At 39.6% G+C, this 22283-nt stretch overlaps 1 protein-coding gene across 1 annotated transcript in view; it reads left to right on the top strand.

Moving 5' to 3' along the window:
- The window catches only part of dnah5 (dynein, axonemal, heavy chain 5), a gene marked incomplete at its 5' end in the record, with an annotated part of 161185 nt that overhangs the window by 47911 nt on the left and 90991 nt on the right, over positions 1-22283 (top strand). The window contains 12 exons of the mRNA XM_081387820.1: positions 4530-4701; positions 5060-5205; positions 8125-8293; positions 11963-12208; positions 12538-12734; positions 13942-14035; positions 14559-14698; positions 15272-15473; positions 15834-16069; positions 16566-16784; positions 20068-20130; positions 22029-22267. Coding sequence (XP_081243946.1) covers positions 4530-4701; positions 5060-5205; positions 8125-8293; positions 11963-12208; positions 12538-12734; positions 13942-14035; positions 14559-14698; positions 15272-15473; positions 15834-16069; positions 16566-16784; positions 20068-20130; positions 22029-22267 — 2123 coding nt within the window. The remainder of the gene's footprint in view (positions 1-4529; positions 4702-5059; positions 5206-8124; positions 8294-11962; positions 12209-12537; positions 12735-13941; positions 14036-14558; positions 14699-15271; positions 15474-15833; positions 16070-16565; positions 16785-20067; positions 20131-22028; positions 22268-22283) is intronic.

A 22283-nucleotide genomic window follows, 5' to 3' on the forward strand; every position in this document is an offset into this window, starting at 1 on the left:
CAGAGGGCGCGAAGCGCCCTCATTGGGTCTGACGTCACTCTAGGTCTCGCTCGATAGGCTTAAGCAGTTGCCAGCAGACCAGCCAATAGGCGCGCGAGCTGCCTCGCCTATGTCTGTATGCTGCCGCAACGCGTTTTACATTAATACAAAATTAAAGGATAATTTTTTGGCTTCAGTATTCTCGTGGAAAAGGATTTTCCCCTAGCGTATTCTACGCAGTACGAGAGTATCTCTCGTAAGAGAAACACAGACTCGTTGAACTATGCTGATAACGACGGAATTTGCGAACATAGTTGGCTAACAATGCTTTGGGAAATGCTCCCCAGATAAGCAACATCCGAACATGGTACTCTGTTCTTTATACCAATTAAGTTATTTAAATACATCACATACAGTATATAGACTCTGTTCTATAAACTTAAGGAACTTTGGGAAGGGTCACAGGTGTGTCATAACTTCTGGAAAGACTCTTCTCATTTGGCCTGCCGTTGACTATTCCTTTGGCATGTTACATGCCTCTAATAATAATAATAAACAACCCCTGCAAGCACAATTAGATAAAACATAGCCGATATCATAGCCGTTTTTTTTTTTTTCAGGACTTCACTGGAATAGAACATTAAAACTACATCCACACAGAGCACTGTTACAAGATTCTACACATGATTCATATTTTAACATATAGTGACCAGTGGTGCTATAAATCCTAAAAAGAACTACACATACTACAAGTATGCATATGTCTTAGTGTATAAATGCAGTGTTATTGGCCTTCATGACCTTAGGCACAGTTGTCTTTACATGCCTGAATTGTCTTTTCAGGGCAGCTGAATAAAATGACAATTCTCTTTCGATAAAATTTTATTTATTGTAAACTGGTTGTTTGAGCAAACTAATTAATTTAAAAAACAAGTACATATTTATTATTTGGAAACCCAGCTAAATGCACTGTTACTGCATTCTTAAAATGACCTCAGTCACCTCTCAGATACCAAACACAGACATTGCCTGTAACATTAAATCCAGAATAGACTGGTTTTAAGACAATAAACTGTTTTTAAGAAAACTATGATTTTCAATTCATTATATAATACAAGAAGAGAGACTGTAATTCCACCCCCTTCTAAGGAGACACAACACCTTTACAAAGTGGTGTAAAGACAGTGACTGACAAACAAAGACTGAAACACAGAGCTATATATATATATATATATATATATATATATATATATATATATATATATATATATATATATATATATATACATACAGTACCAGTCAAAAGTTTGTTTTTGAAAGAAGTCTCTTATGCTCATCAAGCCTGCAGTAAAAAAAAAAAAAAGCAATATTATGAAATATTATTACAATTTAAAATAATGGTTCTCTTTTTTAATATATTTTAAAATGTAATTTATTTTTGTGATGCAAAGCTGAATTTTCATCAGCAAGTACTCCAGTCTTTGGTGTCTTATGATCCTTCAGAAATCATTATAATATGATGATTTGATACTCAGTTATTATCAATGATGGAAACAGTTGTGCTGTTTAATATATTTTTTTTGGAATACTTTTTTTCAGGATTCATTGATGAATAAAACGTTAACAGCATTTATTAATAAAAACAGCATTTATTCAAAATAAAAACATTTCGAACAATATAAATTGTTACCATCACCTTTTATCAATTTAACGCATCCTTGTTGAATTAAAGTACAAATTTCTTAAAAAAAAAAATAGTTATTGTTCCCAAACTTTTGAACGGTAGTGTATATTGTTACAAAAGATTTCTATTCTAAATAAATACAGTTATTTTTAACTTTTTATTCATCAAATAATCCTGAAAAAAGTATCTCAGGTTATAAAAAAAATATTAAGCAGCACAACTGTTTCCAACATTGATCACTGCATTGATCATAACTGCAGGCTTGATGAGCATAAGAGACTTCTTTCAAAAACATTAAAAATAGTAATGTTTCCAAACTTTTGACTGGTACTGTATATATATATATATATATATATATATATATATATATATATATATATATATATATATATATATATATATATGTATACACAGGCAAACAAGAGGCTAACAAGGAACAGGTTAGACTGAGAGGGTAACTATGGTGACTAGCAAGGGTAACGTCTCAGGGTTATGTATGTAACCCGATTCCCTGAAATGTGAATGAGACGGTGCATCATGGTGTTGACACAATGGGAACACCTTCACACATGCCGGTGTCTGAGTCACGTGTTGTCACACACCAAAACATTGGCCTAGGATGAAGTCAGGTGACGCAATGCAGTGCACAATCAACACTGGTGTGAAAACCACCAGATTCACTTGTCTGAAGAAGCCGTGGCATACTCAAATTATGATTTGGGCAGGCCAAAACGGTGATACAAATTTTAAGCGAAGCCCTTCCTGATGGACACTTTTCAGGACTCCTGGGAGAATGGCAATCGGAGGAAAGATGTACAGACACAGCCTCAGCCACGTCTGTACCATGGCATCCCGCCCCAGAGGAGATGGAGGATGGAGAGAAAACCACAGTGGACAGTTAATTCACTCCCCGGAGGTCAAAACAAGTCCACTTCCACCTGGCCGAACTTCTGCCATATGGACTCCACTACTTGAGGGGGGATTTGCCAATCCCTGGCCTTAGCCCCTGCCTCGACAGGACATCTGCTCCAAATTGAGGTGTCCCTGGATGTAAACTGCCCTCAGTGAGAGCAGTTTGCCATCCTCCCAGAGTGGGATCTGCTGTACCAGCCTGAACAGGGGGCACGAACGGAACCCGCATGTGTGATTTATGTAGGAGACTACCAATATGTTGTCTGTCTGCACCAACACATGATAGCCCCACAGGTCTTGGAGAAATTATTTTATTGCTAAGAACACAGCCCTTCCAAAGACCCTGAGCTGGACGGCCTTCCGGGACCGTTCCCCAGCACATAAGAGAGGTCCGTCGTAATGATATTGCAACTGTAACACTCTTCGAGAGAGGGACACAAGGTGAGAAATCGGGGATCCGGCATCCAGATAGAAAGGCCACAAAGAGCTCTGCATGTGCCCCTTACCATAAACAGGTTTTAATGAGGGTTGAAACCCTCTGCTTTTGAGCCACCACTGGAAGGGTCTCATGTGCAGCAAGCCTAATGGAACTACGTTGGCAGCTGCAAGCCATGAGACCCATCAGAACCTGGCATTGATGGACAGAAAGCTCATTGCCTAACCTCAGACTGCCTACCATGGTGTGAATAGAAATCACCCAAGCTTGGGACAATTGCGCCCACATCTTCCTGAGAAATGTTGTTTTCTGCCATGGTGACAGATTGCTCTTCTTTAGATTTAGTCTCAAACCTAAATTCTCGATATGACCGGGAACAACATCTCAATGTCAAACTGCCAACTCTCGTGATCTGGCGACAGTGAGCCAGTCGTCGATGCTGTTTAGCACCCAGATGCCAACCCTTACTGCCTTTCTGGTAGGGAAACACGTTTCATGGCCCCTTTGGCCAGAAGCGCAAGAAACTGGCTTCACTGTTATAAGCACACCGTTGAAACGCAGAGGACGATACTTTAACTGGATCCTATGACCATTTTCTATTGTTCAAAGTACCCACTTAGAGATATTAGACAGAAGTTTCCATGCTCTTAACTCGTCTGCAAGGGAAACAAATTTTACACTTTTGTTAAAAGTGAGGGAGGGAACAATATTGGTGCCCTGAAACAGCACGCTAACAGAAGGCAACCGAGACTAAAGAACATTTGTTTTTAGCGGAGATGGGGCAATAACCCCGCCAGGAACAGTTATTTATAGAATTGATTACACACTGCATTGTGTCACCCGACTTCGTCCTAGGCCAATGTTTTGGTGTGTACTACACGTGACACTTGCATGCTCTGAAGGCATTCCCATTGCGTCAACACCATGATGCGGCGTCAATATTCCCTCAAAAAGGAACTAATGAAACTAAGTCAAACAGGAGCTACTGTAAACCACTGGAAATGGGAAACACTGGAACAAGGGGAACAGAAAGTGCACTTCAAAATCATAGATTTTTAATGGTTTAAGTTTTTGTTAACTATAATAATCCTGCATAGAGAACATCAAAATCATCATCAAAAAAAAGAAGCTCAACTGTATTTGCTTGATGCTAAAACCTACTTTATTGACACACAAAGACAAACCTCATTGGCTCTCGCAAGTCAAGCAAGCACATTTGAGCTTCTGGTGACCATTTTTTTGTACTTTATATATTTGCATTGATCAATGTTTGTGATGTTCATCAATGTTGAATGATGTTGTTTATATAATGTTTATGTAATACTGCTTATATCACCATTCACATTTTGTGCTAGATAGCAAATCAGTTTCTTTCATCCTGATGTTTTTTTTTTTCCCAAACCATTCAAGTAAGCCCATCAGGTCAGTGGTATGGAACTGTGCTCTGACATGCATAGCTTTACTAAGAAGGTCATTTTCTTTTTTGTGTGCTTTTGCCTTGTATGTTGCCTGCCTCAGTTGATGATGACAGAGAACTCCAGGGTGAGGTCTAAGATCCAGCCAGCCTTTGAACAACTGCTCATGCCACACGTCGCTAAAGTAGATGAGGCCATCCTGCCCGGTCTGACCTCCCTCAATTGGACCTCCCTAAACATAGAGAAATACCTTAATCGAATCACTGCTGCACTCGGTGAGTGTAGTGACTGTAACCACTTTACAGAGTTAGTTAGCTGATTTCCATCCCCACATCAGTAACATTCACTACAGTAAATGGCCACAAGTATGTGGATACCCAAACACCCCCATATATACTTTTTTTGAACTGTGCCAAGTGCCACTATAACAGCCTCCACTCTTCTTGGAAGGCTTTCTATTTTATGTGGGAACATGTCTGCCAGGGTTTTCTCCCATTTAGACACAAGCATCAGTGTGAACAAAGGGATGTCCACATACTTTCGTCCTTGTAGTGTACATAAAATGCTTGCTTGTAATTGTGGCCTGTATGATTATATATCTGAAATGAAAGGGTTCTTTCTTCTGGTTCACAGACAACCTTGAACTTCTGCTGCACAGAGTGAATGACCTGGTTGAGTTTAGAATCGATGCTGTTCTGCAGGAAATGAGCACAGCTACGCTGTGTGTGCTGCCTGAAGATGAGCCATGCACCTGCGAGGAGTTTGTTCAGACCACCAAGGTATACACACACATAAAACAAATGTATTCATTGCAACGTGCGGTTATTTTCAAAGGATAGTGAGGCTAAACGATTTCCACTTGCTGACGTAAATAAGCAGATCTTTGAAAATATAGAGGTCTCACAAACTGATGTCATCAGAAAACGTAACAATTATATGAGATGGTGATTTTGAATGAATTTTGTATGAAGTACGATGTGATTCATATGGTCCACCACTAAATATAACTGTCACTGGGGTGTAAGCAGATTGTAAGAGATTGTACAAATTCATACAAATTAGATATTAATTCACCAAGATATAGCTGCAAATTCCCATGAGAGTGTGTTGGGCTCTCAAAACCAATTTCAATATGACGTCTTTATTCACTGTCAATGCTCCTTTAGTAACATCAGGGCTGTTATCATAAGGGTACAATTTCTTTATGTAGTTAGAATGGACAGCACACTTTTAGGGAAACCTGCTCATGAATCTGAATTGAGTCCGTACTCCTGATAATCTACAAAGCCTTTTTACAATTTATCATTACATTTTAGTATTGAAATTAGGGATGGCGAAAACTAAAAAATTTCTTGACCGACCACCGAGCCTCATTAGCCGGTTGAAACCGGTTAACCGATTAGTTTAAAATATGCTACGCTATTTGAAATAACAGCCATTTCGAGCCGCGCATGCAATTTGCCTCCCACTCACATCACTTTTTTAAAATCCCCTACAGCGCGAAACCTGAGTCCCGCAAATGCGGCGCCGAGGAGCTTGTATGTAATTGGAGGACAAATGGCTCCTTAGTTTCGAAATGGTTTGGGTACAAGGTGATCGCGTTGAAAATAAAGGCATTTGTCTAGCGTTAGAAGCTCATTTGAAACATTGCCGCGGCTCATTTAAGAAAATGACAGCTCCGAAGACACGGCGCTTTAGTTTGAGGTAGTGCTAACAATAATAAAGATGATGATTCCTGTCGTCTGCCCTGGCTCTAACCTCGAGTGTTTAGCCTGTAGCCTTTACTTTTCGCAAACCTTGTGAGCACACGAACCCAAACGCTGTGACCTCGCGCCAAATGTTTTTATTGGTTTATTAAGTACAAACAGGCGAGTTATGAAAAATTGAGTGTGAAGGATTTGTTCACTTCACACAAAAAGATCTTGGAATGAGATGGCTAATTGTAATAGCGTTTAGTCCACTGTCTATAGGGTAATAGCCTAATTTAGAGATCTTTTTTTTTCTAACCGACTACCGACAACTTTGATCGGTTAACATTGATACGGTCAACCATCGGTCAAACGGTCATCGGTTAACATCCCTAATTGAAATGGTACCAAAGTACCAGTACTTTTGACAACCCTGCTTGGCTTTTTTGGTATCTTGCTACTATTTGCAATTACATCTTTGTTAAACGTAATTTATGTCGTGACTAGACCAGCAACGTTCCAAAAAATGGAGATGCGTCCCGCAGGACCCAGTGTCTGAGTCATGTGTACCAACTAGCCAATCATGGCGGATGCAGTGATGATGTCGCAGGGTTCTCCTCAGCGTATAAAAAGATCACCTGAAAACACGTCATCAGTTTCAATGTCTTCAGGAAACTGCTTGTCTGTGTGCTGTGTGAAGATTGCAGTGTGTGAAAGAGAAGAAAACATGGCAAGAGAACAGTTTCCATTGTATCCCTCCATGCCCGTGTTTCATAACGCCTGGTGATGGTCACAATACGTGTGTTACCTGTCTAGGAGTCAAGCATGCATGTATGCATTGTGATTATTTCTCTCTGAGAAAGCTCCGCTCTCGGCTGGCGCTCTTTATGAATGATCATGAGGGATCTCAGCCGCAGCTACTTGAGGAGTGTGAGCAAGTTCCCCTAACTTCTCCCCCTAGCTATGCTGTCCTCATGCCTGAAACGGAAGCCCACTCAGTGGTTTCCTCTGTGGAAAACGAGGGTTCATAGCTCGCTCATGATTCTGACGATTCAGAAAGTGTGGAGTCACTAGAGACAGACGTGAAGAAAATCTGTTTCCTGCTCCATGCAACAGCATGCCGTATATGATGAGCTAGTGGAGCTTATGACTCACGCTACGGTCAGACTGAGATTGGAATGGTCCGGCTCGAAGTGCAAGATCGCAAGCAGTCATAAGTGCACTGCTCCAGTGAGCATTCCATTTCTTCCAGACCTGCACACTGAGGTGTCAGGTTCGTGGGAACATCCATTATCTGCTCGCGTGGTCCATTTTGCTTCAAATTATTCTAATGTAGACGGGCTGAGCTTACGGGGTTATGGGAGGATGCCGCAGGTGGAGAGGAATTTAGCAAGTTATTTCTTCCTGGGGACATCCTCATCATTGAAGGCTCCCGTTTTGCCCTCTAAACCATGTCAGATGACATCGAGGTTGTTGGGCAAAGCGAATTCAGAGGCTGGTCAGACTGGTGGAGCTTTGCATACTATGTCGGCATTACAAGCTTACCAGTCAGACCTGCTTAAGGACCTGGATCAGGGAGGGATTATCTCCTGAGGCGGTCTCCGATTTAGCTCTCCACGTTACCAGGAAGGCAGCTTGTTCCCTTGGACGATTTATGGCTGCTCTGGTGACAGCGGAGAGGCATCCGTGGCTTAAATTGTTTGGTGCTGCCTTAGAGACGGTAGTGAACAGATTTAGAAAGGGACTGGCGCAGTGGGAAGTTCATACCTCGCCGAGTGCAGGCTCCTACTAGAATGCCTGAGCCCTTGCCAGGGACAAGTTCCTGGAGAGAGGAGTGGAGGGCGAGTGTAGTCACTGTAGTGTACACAGTGTAGACACAACCCAGTGTAGACACTGGGTCCTGCGGGATGCATTCCTCTCTCAGGGAACCCTGGTTACATGGTTGAGATGTTTTCTGACTGAAGAAATAATCAATCGGATCATGCTCATTCAATTTATTTCTCATTTTAGGAGCTTTGCATTAAAGGAGCCCAAATGCTGCATACCAAAAGCTCATTGGTGGAGGAGGCAGCCAATGAGCTGATTAATATGTTACTGGAGTTTGAGCAGAAAGAGGAAGAAGAGAGAAACCGTGATGAAAGCAGGACAGAGAGTAAAGTGGAACAGATGGACAGTGATGGTAAGGCCTACTGTTGATCATCCATGCGGTATATGCTCTAGAAATTGCATGTTCCCGCCCCCCTGACCATTTAAAAAAAACAAAAAAAAAAAACAGAATGTTATCAATATATTAAATTCATCAATTTCAATCAATTTACAAAAAAAATACTCAATTTGAGGAATTAAGGTATGTGGGGATGCCCTGATCGATTAGGTGTTTATCGGTATTGGCTGATAATCACATTCTATGACTCGACAGATAGCCACTAAATTTATGAGGGATGTAAACGAGACGTATGAGACGTACATGTATAAACAGTATACAGATGAGGCTTTTGCATTTGTTCTGCTTTGTAACTTCGCAAAGCCTAAATCTGTACTAATTATTCACCTTTATTATTACAAGATATTTTTAAAACATCAAAACCAATGCATTTTCATACAGTGTGCATTATATTTCATATATTTCCCATAATTCTATAAACTTTGGCAGAGATTCCAACTGAAAAGTAAATTTATCACCCAGAGACAAGAACCAGTTACTTAATATATCAAAAAGATTACCCAATCATGAACACTGCACACATTTTTAATTTTTTTTTATTTAATCAATCTCAGAACAAAGGATTGAGGTGTACCACATGTCTGTTTGTAGCTATAGCCCCAAGTACAATCCTCCACTAGAGGTCACCTGTCCACTTGTCAATCGGGCGTTTGTACAGGGTACGCCAGCAGCCTTTAGGAGAAGAGTTGGATCCAAAAAATTGTCTCCATCTTGTTGAAGAAACTTGCATGTTGGAAACACATGTAATTAAAGAGATTTCTTTCCAGCAGATTCAAAACTTTCCAGAACTGGGGTGCTATGAGACAGTAAACATCTTTCATCTTCCTCCCAGTCGTTGATAGGCGTTGTATTCCTATAGGTAGACGTGGATCAGCTCAGAGCTTGACCAACGTGACTTGCCAGAACTGGCTTGATTTTAAAGACTGGAATAAAAAGTCACTGCATCTCATCTCTGTAATATTACTGGTCACCCTCCCATCAGGAAGTCGAAGACTCTAAATTAACAAAAACTTCTGCAAAGTGCCTGTGCAAAATCAGTTTTTGTGTGTTTTTAGTAATTGTTGGTTCGGTGTGTTTGAGTGCTCATTGTTACAATTACACAGCAAAAGTTCAGTGAAATTTTTATTTGTGCATGGAAGAAAGCAAATACTGATACTGACATAATGACATACAATAAATATAGAAAATTTAACTACACGATTGAGGGAGCAGACTACACAGTGAACTCCGAGAAAACGCTACACTTGAGCAAACAGTTTGTGTATAGGCTACTACAAATGATGGCCGTGAAAGAGACTGTGAATGCATTGGATAGGATATGTTTAGTTGGTGAATAGCATAGGCTACTATTACACAGTAGCGATAACGTTAAGCGCACCAGAATAAAATATGTTATTCAGAAATAAACAGTGTAGCTGACTTACAGATTCAGTTAACATCCACAAATGAATAAGCGCGACACAGTGAACTCTGAAAATAAGCTATGCTTGAGCAAACAGTTTGTGAATAGGTTACTACAAATGATGGCCGTGAATAAAATATAATATTCAGAAGTAAACAGTGTAGCTGACTTAATGTTTAGCTGACAGAGTGTTTTTTTTTTTTCAGAATGTTTATTTTCAAACCACAACCATCTAAGTGCTTCTTTTACCGATATAATTTACCGATATCTTTTGCATTTCTAATCCAAACAACGTCAAACTTGGCACTGCACTTACTCGTGCCCGTAGCAAGACACCTGTCAAGTTTGAAATCCATAGGACTAACGGTTCCAGAGATATGTGAATAACAGACAGACAGACACACACAGACAGACAGACGTTTCTGTAATTTATAGATAGATAAGCACTAGTGGCATCCATGTCATTAACAGAGACAAACCAAGACCTTACTAGAGCTCCCTTCACCCTTTCATTCAAAAACTCTTTCTTCTTTTTTTCTTGCAGGTTATTAAGCAAATTAGGATCATATGTATTAATTAGATCCACCTCCATATTTGATTTCATATGTCCTTCTCAATTGACTGAATGTTTTTTTTTTTTATACCAAGTATGGTGACACAAAATAAAACGTGTCACTTTTCTAAGCGGGTTAAAAAGGATAACTATAATGTATGGCGTAATAGCACTTTTGGAAGTACTTCGACTCGGCGCAGTAAAAAGTCACGCCTGATCCTCTTTCCACTATTGACAGAAGTTAGAGGAAGAGGATCCAGCATGACTTTTTACTGCGCCAGTCGAAGTTTTATTTTGTTTACGTTTTATTTACGTTTTATTTTGTGTCACCATACTTGGTCGTATAACTACTCGTGTAACTGTTTTTAAATAGGGAAAACGTTGATGTGTTTGGTCACTTCTAAATTCATTGCTGTTAGATACCATTGAATATACTGGGGTAAGCTAAGTGCTTTCAAAGTGTCACTGCGCGCTAGAGCGATTAAGTGCACGCACTGAGATGAGAGAGGTTGTATCAACTCGCCTTAGTTAAGGGAATAACATAGTTTAATATGAAAAAATGGTGGAGTATCCCTTTAACATCAACCTGCTTTCAAAAAGTATTGTCTAAGAATCTGATCAATTTCCTCTAAAGTATACAAAGAGAGATCCCTCTGAGGATATTGAGAGTTCTCTTCAAACCCATATCATTATCCTGTCAATATCCTGCATAGAAGCGGACTCATCTGACAATGCATCCTCTGCTGCCTTCAGCGATTGTGTTCGACTCTTCTCTGCATCACACCCATACTGATCAGCACTAGTACTTGGCACCACAGTCTTGTCACATACATTGTCACACTGTCACCTTTTTCACCTTTGTTGCAATTGGCTTTTGGCTTGCTTAGTTGGGTAACAGTATATATATATATATATATATATATATATATATATATATATATATATATATATATATATATATATATATATATATATATATATATATATATATATATATATATATATATATATATATATATATATATATATATATATACAGTAAATATATGAATTAACTAAATTAATAACTTTTTTACTACAAAAATGAAACATCATTTTCTTCTGGAAACAAACTTTGTTCCATTATTTTCCTGTTATCTCTGTAGAGCTGCTTTGAAACAATCTGTTTTGTAAAAAGCGCTATATAAATAAAGGTGACTTAACTTGCCCTGTTCAGCCACTAAAAATGATTTACCTTTACCAGCATTATCAGTATTCAAACTTGTTACCTCTACCACTGGCATTTCTGAAGTATTTGCCGCTACATCCATATTAATCTCAGAGTGTCTCACCTCCGTGAGGCCTGAAATCTCCTCCTGACCCATATGTATAGAAGCAGCCTGAGTAGTTGCATATATCATATGATCCTTCTTCATGTTTTATATGAAAAGAGATGTTAAGTGTACGATCTGGTGAATCTAAAAACTTGTAAACTTGTGTCCTAAAATAATTAACATGCTTCAATACTGGGTGCTTACACTGCATGTAATCGCTTTAAACGGACTCACAATCTTGCCAAACCGCAATAATTCACGCTCTAATACGTCATCAGAGATTAACGGCGGCACGTTTGAAATCACTACTGTGTAATATTGAATACACCATTTTCTGTTCTATTTATTCAAAGGAGAGGAGGAATGTAAATCCGAGGGTCGTCTCTTGTCACGTAGCACCACGGCCCCTAGCGTTGGCCCCTCTTCCCCACTGATGAGAAAGAAGAAAAAGAGGGATCTGATGAAGGTGATGGAGGAGGAGGCAAAGGAGCTGCTTTCTCATTTTAACCATCGGAATGTGGATGCATTACTGCGCCTCACCCGTAACACACTGGAGACCCTACGCAAGCGTATCCATGCGATATCCTTGATGCAATTTCTGGGTTGGTTGTTTTTCTATAATAATTAATTAATAATTTAGTAAATTAATTTCACAGGCAAAAATGGTCTATTGTCTATTAGGGTAGTGCAGCTCATGCAGAAGTCACTTTTAAACTAAGCAGCTTTCTGTTGGTCAGTGCAACAAATTACCAACTTGAAATTGAGTGAAGTGTGTGTGGAGAATTTGTGGATTCTTATCGAAAAGACAAATTTTGCCAAGCAACTGAATATGTGACCTCATATTTATTCTTTTTTCCAAGCACAAAGCTTCCTATAATCATTTGGTTGGCCAACTCTAACTCATTGTGAATAAATTTCACTTCCCATGCAGCAGAAGCAGATTCCCCCAGTCGGCAGAAGGGAAGTGGGTCACAGCCCATCTTTAAGGCTGGAGTGTGTTTAACCATCCCCAACATCATCATGGTTCCAGGGCTAGATGAGGTTCAGCAAGCCTTGAACAGCGCTGTGGACTTTGTGGTCAGCGTCAGTAAAGGAGTTGGACAGTGGAGCAAAGAGAGAATTTCCAAGGTTTTATTTTATTTTATTTGTCATTCATTTTCTTCCATACAAAAACAAACACTCGTTTTTTATCCATTAATGCATCTCTTACTTACTGAATGCGATCATCTGACTGTTTGAAGCACCTGTCATAGGAAATCAACGTGTGCTGTAATGAATAATTAATTAAGTCGTCTTCTTTTTTATGCACTTTAGTAAACAGACACTGTCGTGTCTGTTGAAGCTTTTTTTGTTAAAAAGTTAACTTTTAAGAAATATGCACATTAAAAAATAGGCTGTTTATTCATACCGAGTCGGGCTGCACGATATATCGTTTTAGCATCGGTATCACAATGCGTGCATTCGCGATGTCAAGTAAAGGGATCATAGTTGACCCGTACAGATCAGGCCCCATGGTTTGAAACAACGTGATTCTTGGATTAATTGCAAAGTTTAACCATCATAGAGCGAAAGTTATAAAATTTACATAATTTGCACGTGTATTAGGTCCTGTGAGTTTAAACATTCAAGCGATTTTAAACTCGTGTGCAAGAAGTATTGTGCAAGAAGATACGAAAGAGAACTCAATTCAGAAATTGTGCGCTGTTTTCTGTGCGCACACACAGAGCAGCACAGACAGCAGGCGAACACCGAATTCTGTTCTCTTCCACGTCTTTTTGTGCTTGAACGGACAATTGAGAGAGAAAATGGATGTGTATCATTATATTGCCTAATATGCTAGTTATACAGTAAAGTTATTTTACATTTGATTATTCAATTTCTGTACCTGAATACTGTTAGACTTACCTGAAAAAAGCATTGCTTATTTAATTTGCTTCTTTGTTATATTGTAACATATAAATGTTACTCTTGCTCCTCGTAGTCTTTCATTAAAAAGCAGAACCCTGAAACTTCCTTTTTAGCTGATTTCACCAAGGTCTCTTATTTTTCAACCCTTGATAAAAAGTTCAACCTTGCATTCATTTTTGTTAAAGACACTTGAAAATGTCACATTATAGAAGTAAAATGGGTTTCAAATACTATTTTATGTTGACAATTAAGTAGCCTATTATGTAACTTACCTAGTAAACTTCCTTTTATTCTCCTTTTACTCTCATACTTTGTAATTATTTAGTTTTCTTGAACTGGTGTGAACTTTGCAATGCCAAATCTATGCATTTCTTATTTGTGTGTAATGCATGCAAAATGTCAGACTTGAGTATTTTTGTTGTCACAGAGGAAAATGAGTGAGCGACGCATGGCCGCTCTGAAACAGAACAAAGAAGAGAGTGAATCAGAAGACGGTGAATCAACCTATCGCAGCTTCGCCGGTACGACTTTTCCTCACCCTCTGTAATTACACAGCTCAGCAGAGCAAATCAAGAACTAACTTGGTCAGTTGAAAAATTGTCTTTATGATGACTGAAAATAAAAGCTCTGGATGGATAAGATGATCTCCAACCATTTGATAAATGAAACGGAGATAAATATAATGAATGCAAAGACAGTGGATGTGATTTTATGAAGTGGTGACGTTCTTAGTGTCACAGTAATCTTATCCACATTCTTTATTCTCTCTCTATCGCTCACTCGCTCTCAGAATAGGGAAACTGACACAAAATTGACTACAACAGTACCACAACAACATATCTCTGCCTACTGTAATGAAGCGACTCTGCCTGTAAATCTTTCATCCCTTAAAATAGATTAGAGATAAAGGGTCCTTCATAGAACTGATTTGAGTCGAAAATGTTACATAACTGTTTTTCAGAGGTATTCTTCTCTTATAGCTCCTCTCTGCTTTTGTTTATTAAATGTAATCCCATCTCTTTGTGTATTTTTTATCTCCTGAAGGCAGTACCTCAGATATATCAGCATCTGCAAACCAGGCCATTCCCATCCAAACCAAGAACTACCACAAAAGCATCTCTGAGAACAAAGAGATTGTCAAGCTGGTCTCTGTGCTTAGCACATCCATCAACTCCTCCAAGAAGGTCTGAACTTTTGTTGTTCTAATGTTTTTTTTTTTTTTTTTTGTCTTTTTCTTCTTTTTCATTTGATTTGCCCACAGACTAAATTGATTCAAATCCAATTTATTTATTTGAAAACTAGGCAAATAAAATTAAAAGAAAGTCCATCCTCCGACCTAGAACAGAACTTCAGCATATTTTTGTAGTGGAGAATCGATATTAGCACTTTTACAGAAATATGAGCTGTCCATATCTGCTTTCTAAACCCTCTCAAATGCCTTGACCCATAGATTTCTATTGTAAGTGTATTATTGTAAACACAATTTTTATTTTTATTTTTACAAACTGAGGAATAATTTAAAATGATTTTCTTTGGCAATTCACAGCACGCTACAGATGCTTATTTAGAATTTACCACTTTCCTTTAAGGCATATAAAAACATACTTATTATTTACAAGTCAGAAATATTGTCCCATGAGAACAAGTCTATATAGCCTTTGCTGAATATGTTTGCTTCATTCGGTTGTGTTTATAATGTGACAATGTGATGTTGTTTGATTTGTAATGCGTGATACTTGTCATGTACTGTTACACAGGAAATAATGAACGCTTTAGATCGCTTTAGCCTCTATCACCACATCTGGAAGAAAGATAGAGAGGAAACCATCCAGAAATTCATTCAGGGGAACCCTCTTCTTTCTGAATTTGAGTCTCAGATATTGTACTACAGAGATCTGGAGCTAGAGATTAATGCAGAAGCTGAGTATATCTCAGTAGGAGCTCTGGCACTATATACAGGTAAACAGACTTTGAATCAAGAGAAACTAAGTGTTCTAACAGTGATAGAGAGCTTAGCAGACAGCCAAGAGGCATGTTTATTAAAATGGCACAGCTACTGATTGCTTTAATACAGGGAACATGTTTATTATTGCTGCACTTGTTTGTAGGTTATTATGTATTTATATAACTTTTTTATTTAATTTAGATTAATTAATTTATATTATTATTATGTCAAGCCTTTATGATACATAAGTAGCAGTGCTTGCTAGCAGAGTTACAGCTTTTGGAGGAAAAAAAAAATACTTTATTATTGTTATTATTATTATCAAGCTACAAAAGGCCCCTTTATTCCTTGTGTGTTGCTGAATTTACCTACAGTGGATCTGAAGTTGGCCCTTACTGCTGAGACAAAGAGCTGGATGGTGGATTTTGGTCACCATTGCAACAGGAAGTATCATATGGAGATGGAACAGATCTTCACTTTTATAGATGAGGCGAGCAAGAAACTCAACAGGCAGATTAAAGACTTGGATGATATTCGTATCGCCATGGCAACGCTCAAAGAGATCAGAGAACACCAGATCTCCATAGACTTTCAAGTTGGTCCAATTGAGGTACATACAAATAAACAGAAAAATAACACGATGAAATTTTGAATAATCTTTATGCAGCTTTTTTTCATGTAACTATAATTCATGGTGACCAAAGCTGGCACAACTCCTAATAATAATTCCCTACAACTTCATTAAAGAAGACCTTGAATATACTGTGTGTATAAGGTGTATGTTGAAGTTGAACAGTTTTTTTTTTTTTTTTTCACTTCTCCTTTTTGGAGCTGTGAAGAAATCCACTATGTTCCACATACAGTACATTCATACATACATGCATGCAGACATACAAATAAATAAATAATTAAATCATAGGGGGTAAATAATGACATATTATTATTATTATTTTTATTATTATTTAAATTTATTGTTTACATTTTATTCATTTTAATATGTATTTTTGCTGAAGCATTAATAAAGTAATCAGGTATAGAACATAAAACAGTTATGTATTATCCTTTGATAGGACCTAAATGTCTCTTTCCCTGGTTTTGACCCGCAGGAATCGTACGCCATGCTACATAAGTATGGATTATTGATTGCAAAAGAGGAAGCGGAGAAAGTGGACACACTTCGGTACACCTGGGAGAAACTGCTTTCCCGTAGCACAGAGGTGCAGAACGAGCTGGTGTCCCTTCAACCAAACTTCAGAGGAGAACTCATCAAAAACGTTGAGACCTTTGTGGAAGACTGCCAGTACTTTTACCATGACTATGATAGGGTGAGTCCTGAGGGGCAGGTAAAATCTTTCCATCCTCTTCTCTTGCTTTGAGACGATCCCTCAGGCAATTATGGTTTCAAGCCCAAACACAATTGTTTTCCTGCATTTATATTCCTGTTGGAATTCTGTAACATATAATGCCAGATATCAAACCACACAAAAATCTGAGTGATTCTTTGAAGCAACTAATGTTCCCTTTCAAAAGCGACTCTAAATGCTGTGCTTGATTCGGCGCTCTGGGAAACACTTTTTTTGTGATCAGCTGTTAAATATGTGTGCAACACATCAATGAAATTGACTTAGAACTTTTATAGCCTCAGGCCCCGTCCACACTACTGCGTTTTAGTTTAGAAATGGAGGATTAAAACGAATACGATCTCCGTCCACACCAGTGTTTTAGCTGCGTATTAGAATTGATCTCCGTCCACATTAAAACGACTGAAAACGCGGATCACGTGACCATTCACCAACACTGGGCATGCGCGTGCCGGTGTAAACCTAGAGACTTTCAAACATAGACTGTAAAAAAATGCTTTCAAACATCAAAATGTCATTTATTAATATGTATTTGTGTCAAAATGACATATAAACATCTTTTCCTATTCTATTTTGCCTGGAAACGCTTCCAACAACTTGCGTGTCGCATGAAAAATAGGTCTTTTTCTAGCATCCACGCGTTTACCGCGCGAGCCGTGCCTGAGACACGGCAGTTTACTGTAAGAAACTGTTCCAGCGGGTGGAGTTTACTGGTACTGAATATTACCTGTGTATACTCCATGACTGATGACACCCAATCATAGAGCCGAGCGTGAGCCTCAGCGTCATCGTTTCTAAAGTCCTCCGTTTTGACTCGTCCAGACTAAAACGCCCTCCGGAGATTCAAAACGAAAAACGGGTCGGCAGCGTTTCTAAAATTTTTTGGGTCTCCGTTTTTGCCGTTTTAGTGTGAACGGGAGGTGCAAACGTAGCAAAAGGTCTCCGTTTTTAAACGAAAACGCAGTAGTGTGGACGGGGCCTCAGACAGTGATTGGAATGCACACTCATCAGAGGCTATAATTAGATGTGCCACAGGTGCATCTACAGGTATTTTTGTCTTCAGACCATAGTATGTGTGTAACTCAATTTGTCTCTTTGTTAGGAGTTAGTTTTCACTAGGATATGCGCAGAATTCACTGAAAATTCTCTCTTTCTCCTCTCACTCTTTGAAAAAAGTGAAAAAGCAAAGGAAAAGAAAAATGAGCGGTGTGTAAAGTAAATGGTGTCTGAATGTGACACACACCAGTATTGCTTTGTTTGTTTGGGGGATGAGCACGCTGCCCTTGCATTGCAGGAGACTCTCCAGACTCTCTCCAGACCTAGATGTCCTTTTGCTCTATCCCGAAACGCACCCTGGCCCTTCTTCGGCTCGTGCAGAGGATAATGAATCTCTTGAATCCGGTATAGATTATGAGTTGCCTACCTCCGAGCGTTCTGAGCGTGATAATAAAACTTGTGAGGAATTACTCAAAGTGGTTGTTCGCGAGAACAAGAGACCCCAAAACGCTCTAAACTGGAAGACAGATTTCTGACCCCAACAGCAGTCTCTCCCCTTCTTTTAGGTCCTCCATGACGAGTTATCTCGCTCATGGGGGAAAGCATGTACTTCTCATGTCTATCGTGGGTGTGAAGGCAAGGGAACATATGATGATGCCACAGGTCAAAGAGACGCTTGCGAACTATCTCTCACCTGGTTCGGCATCATCATTAAATAAACCAACTCTCCCCACTAAGCCATGCAGAACCACCTCTACGCTAGTGGGGAAAGTGTTTCAAGTGGCAGGTCAGGCTGGTGCTACATTCTCGGAGCTTCTTCGAGCCACAGATTTGTCCCTCCGTGCGACCAAGCAAACTGCCCGCACTATTGGTCGTTCAGTGGGTGCTTTGGTCAGCACGGATAGGCACCTGTGGCTGAACTTCAGAGCATCAAGGACATGGACCGAGTGGTCCTGCTTGATGCCCCTATGGCCTCCAAAATGGCCTGACCTTACACACTGATGATGGCTTAGGCCGAAACACGTCTGTGAGGACATGATAATAATAAATGTATGAAAATAGAACCTGAGAGTGCGGTTTTTCATCTTTACTTCTGACCTCAGGACTATCATCTCCAAAACTATGAAATCCTGATGGTCTTGCGCCCAGCTCTGTGGGGGTGGCCTCCCTCAGGACGGGGCAAGTAAAAATAAGTCAGCCCACCCCTTCCTGCCACCCCCACGAAACCTATGTACCATCCCCGCTGCCTCTGGTGTTTCGGGGGGCAGCGGTTTCCAGCAAATATTCCAGGACACGGAACACCCAACATCCCCCCAATGGGAAGTATCAAAATTGGTACCCATTTCAGAGAACTTGGAACCTACTGCCTGTTATCTCTATGTGGGTCCTAACGAAAGTAGAAAAAGGTTACAGGAATACTGGGTTCAGGTTCACATAGAAATACTATGGCCGAAGCTTATCAATATTGGGTTCTTCCATTCAGCCTAGCTTTATCACGCCACACATACACAAAGTGCATGGATGCAGCACTGTCTCCTTTGTGACTCCAATGCATCTGTATTTTGAATTACATAGACATTTGGCTGATATTAACTCAGTCACAAGAGCTGGTGTTACGAAATAGAGATAACTAGCTTATCTAGTTTCTCTGGGGTTGAGACTCAACGTCAACAATAGTGTTCTCTCTCCTACCCAGAGAACAACATATTTAGGGGATGTATGGGATTTGATCACGATGTGGGCACATTCAGAATACCCTGAGCATAGTCAGGCTAGGCCAAGATTGTATTGTTTGTCAGTATCAGCAAATATTTAGTCTCATGGCATCTGCGTCCACGGTGATCCCTTTGGGCCTTTTGCACATGAGACCATTTCAGTTGTGGCTCAAAGCCATTTCAGCCAAGGGCCAATCCCCGAAGGCAGATAAGGGTTACGTGCCACAGGCTACTTATCCTCTCTAAGTGGCTCAGACCCCGGCTTCTCGCCTTGGGTCCCACTCTCTAGGTGTGCCTTGCCATCGCAAAATGCTAACGACAGACGTGTTGCACACATATTTCACAACTGGTCAAAACAAAAATTGTTCCCAGAGCACTGAATCAAGCGGAAGCTCATTCCCACTTTTTCAGGGGACAGGGTTACAGTCAAGTAACCCGAGATGTTTCCACTGCACAGGAAAAACGATGTGGTTGTTTATCTTAAATTAACAATATGTGCATACGTTTCTCTGGTTTTGTGCTTGTCAAATCTTTAGGATGGTCCCATGGTGGTTGGATTGGCTCCCCAGGATGCCAGTGATAGGCTTATTATGTTTCAGGTACAGTATCCTGTTAATCTTGTTTGCGTAAATATAACATACATTTCCTTGACATACTATCATAATATAACTACATTACACTGAATACTTTTTGTTAATTTTTAGTTTTTGTTCTCCCCTTTAAATAATTTGGTACAAAGTATCTGTCATGGGTTAGCATGTAGTAAATCTCGAAGAGAGTTGTGTGACACAGAATTAATGAGAATTAGTGCCCTATCTTGCCCCCAATGCAATTGACTTTGTACACCAACGCATGTATCATTCCTATTTTGCACCCGACGCACAGCGGACTATTCCCTCCACAGACGCACGTCGGTAAATTAGGGAATGAATTTGCGCTCCCGGGGGCGGTTCAGCGAAAAGAGGAGGCGTGTTCCGGCACAAACGTTCCCGGTGCTATTTTTCAGAAAACAATTCCGCCACAGACCAGGAAAAACCTAGTCTAAAGTCAGTGGCGCATTATTCGCAAAGCATACATAATTACAAGGAAAAATATTCCACACAAGGGAAATTATTGTGGTGTCCATGAAGATGTGAAAAAAATAGGCATAAATCTAGCTTACACATTTACCCAAATGATTATACGCCTGTTTAACTGAATCTTATTTGGGAGGGTTTCTCCCATCCCCATACAATGTCACTGCTCTGTCTTTTACGGCCCTGACGAGAACGTCGGTCTCTTTAGCTGTGAACCGCTCCTGGCGTGCGCCTGGCAAATCTGCCGTTATAATAGCAATCCACCATGGAACAAGCTTGCTTGCTTTTAAAGGAAATGTGAGATGACGTTCTGATTGGTTTATTTCACGTTACGCCCAAACCACACCTATGAGTAATGTAGCTACTTCAGACCAACCCATTTTAGCACCCAAGATCCGCCCACAAAGCTACTTGCTTTTTGCGTTTGATACTTGCGTTTCAGATCGTTAAAATAGGGACCTTATTCTTTTAATTAACACAAAAAGAGATAGCATACACATGCCAACTTACATTAACCAAAGACAATGAACAGAACTGAAGGCTTAAATACACTGAGGATGTTAATCATAGGAACAGGAAACAGGGGTGTAACTAATTGGAAACCATGACAACAACTGAATGACTAGGGGCAAATTCCAATCAGAAGTAAGTCCTATTCTCACTCCAAAGGGCAGAGCGCTTGAATTGGGGTCTTTGGAGGGAGCAGGGCACTTGTGTGCAATAATGAAGCCGTTCGGAACGCACTTGGCGAAGGCAGCAATGAAAGACCATGTAACGATCTGGTCTTAACTTTATAAGTTAAACATTAAACATAAAGCATTAAACACATTTTCTACCTATGAAACTTTATAAACTACATATGAAATACATGATGAAAATGTGTCTATTTATCAGAACAAAACAACCTGAATTTATTCTGTTTATATGTTAACTCCAACTCTTCCGCAATATCTAAATTTAAAAATGAATCGTGAAGATTCGTCACCCTGAGTCACATGAACATACATGATTAAATTACTTCCTTGAAGTGACCATCGCATGTTCCTTGCGCCAAAGGACTTTTGGAAAGGCCCTTCGTGAAGGGATTCAGTTGTTCACTTTCGTTTGGAACACAAATGGTGTCCCCTTCCCGGTGTGCCCTTCAAGGGTGCAAAAATGCCGTTTGGAATTCACCCTAGAGCTCAGAAACTAAACATGACCGTGTCAGTGACAGTATAACTTTTTCAGTGTTTTTAACTTACTGCTTTCCAACTAACTGAGCTAGTTTTATGTCCACTGTACCACTCCATATTCTCTTTGTTCTTACATAGTACATATACTTGATTTTGGCTACATATATATATATTTTATGTAATTTATGTAAACATATAAATTAATCCTTGGTTTGATTATTTATTTTAAAATTATCTGCCGTTTCACAGAATCGCTTTGACAACCTCTTCCGCAAGTACATCACATACACAGGTGGGGAGGAGCTCTTTGGCCTATCTGTTACCCAGCATCCTCAGCTGCTTGAGATCAGGAAACAGTTGACACTTCTCCAAAAGCTCTATGGACTCTACAACAGTGTCATTGACACAGTCAATGGTTACTATGACATCTCATGGGCCGACATTCACATTGACAGAATCAACAATGAACTTCTTGAGTTTCAGACGAGGTGAGAAAGCTACAGA

This window comes from Scardinius erythrophthalmus (genome assembly GCF_964197995.2).
Source record: "Scardinius erythrophthalmus genome assembly, chromosome: 16".
Taxonomy (NCBI): Eukaryota; Metazoa; Chordata; class Actinopteri; order Cypriniformes; family Leuciscidae; genus Scardinius; species Scardinius erythrophthalmus.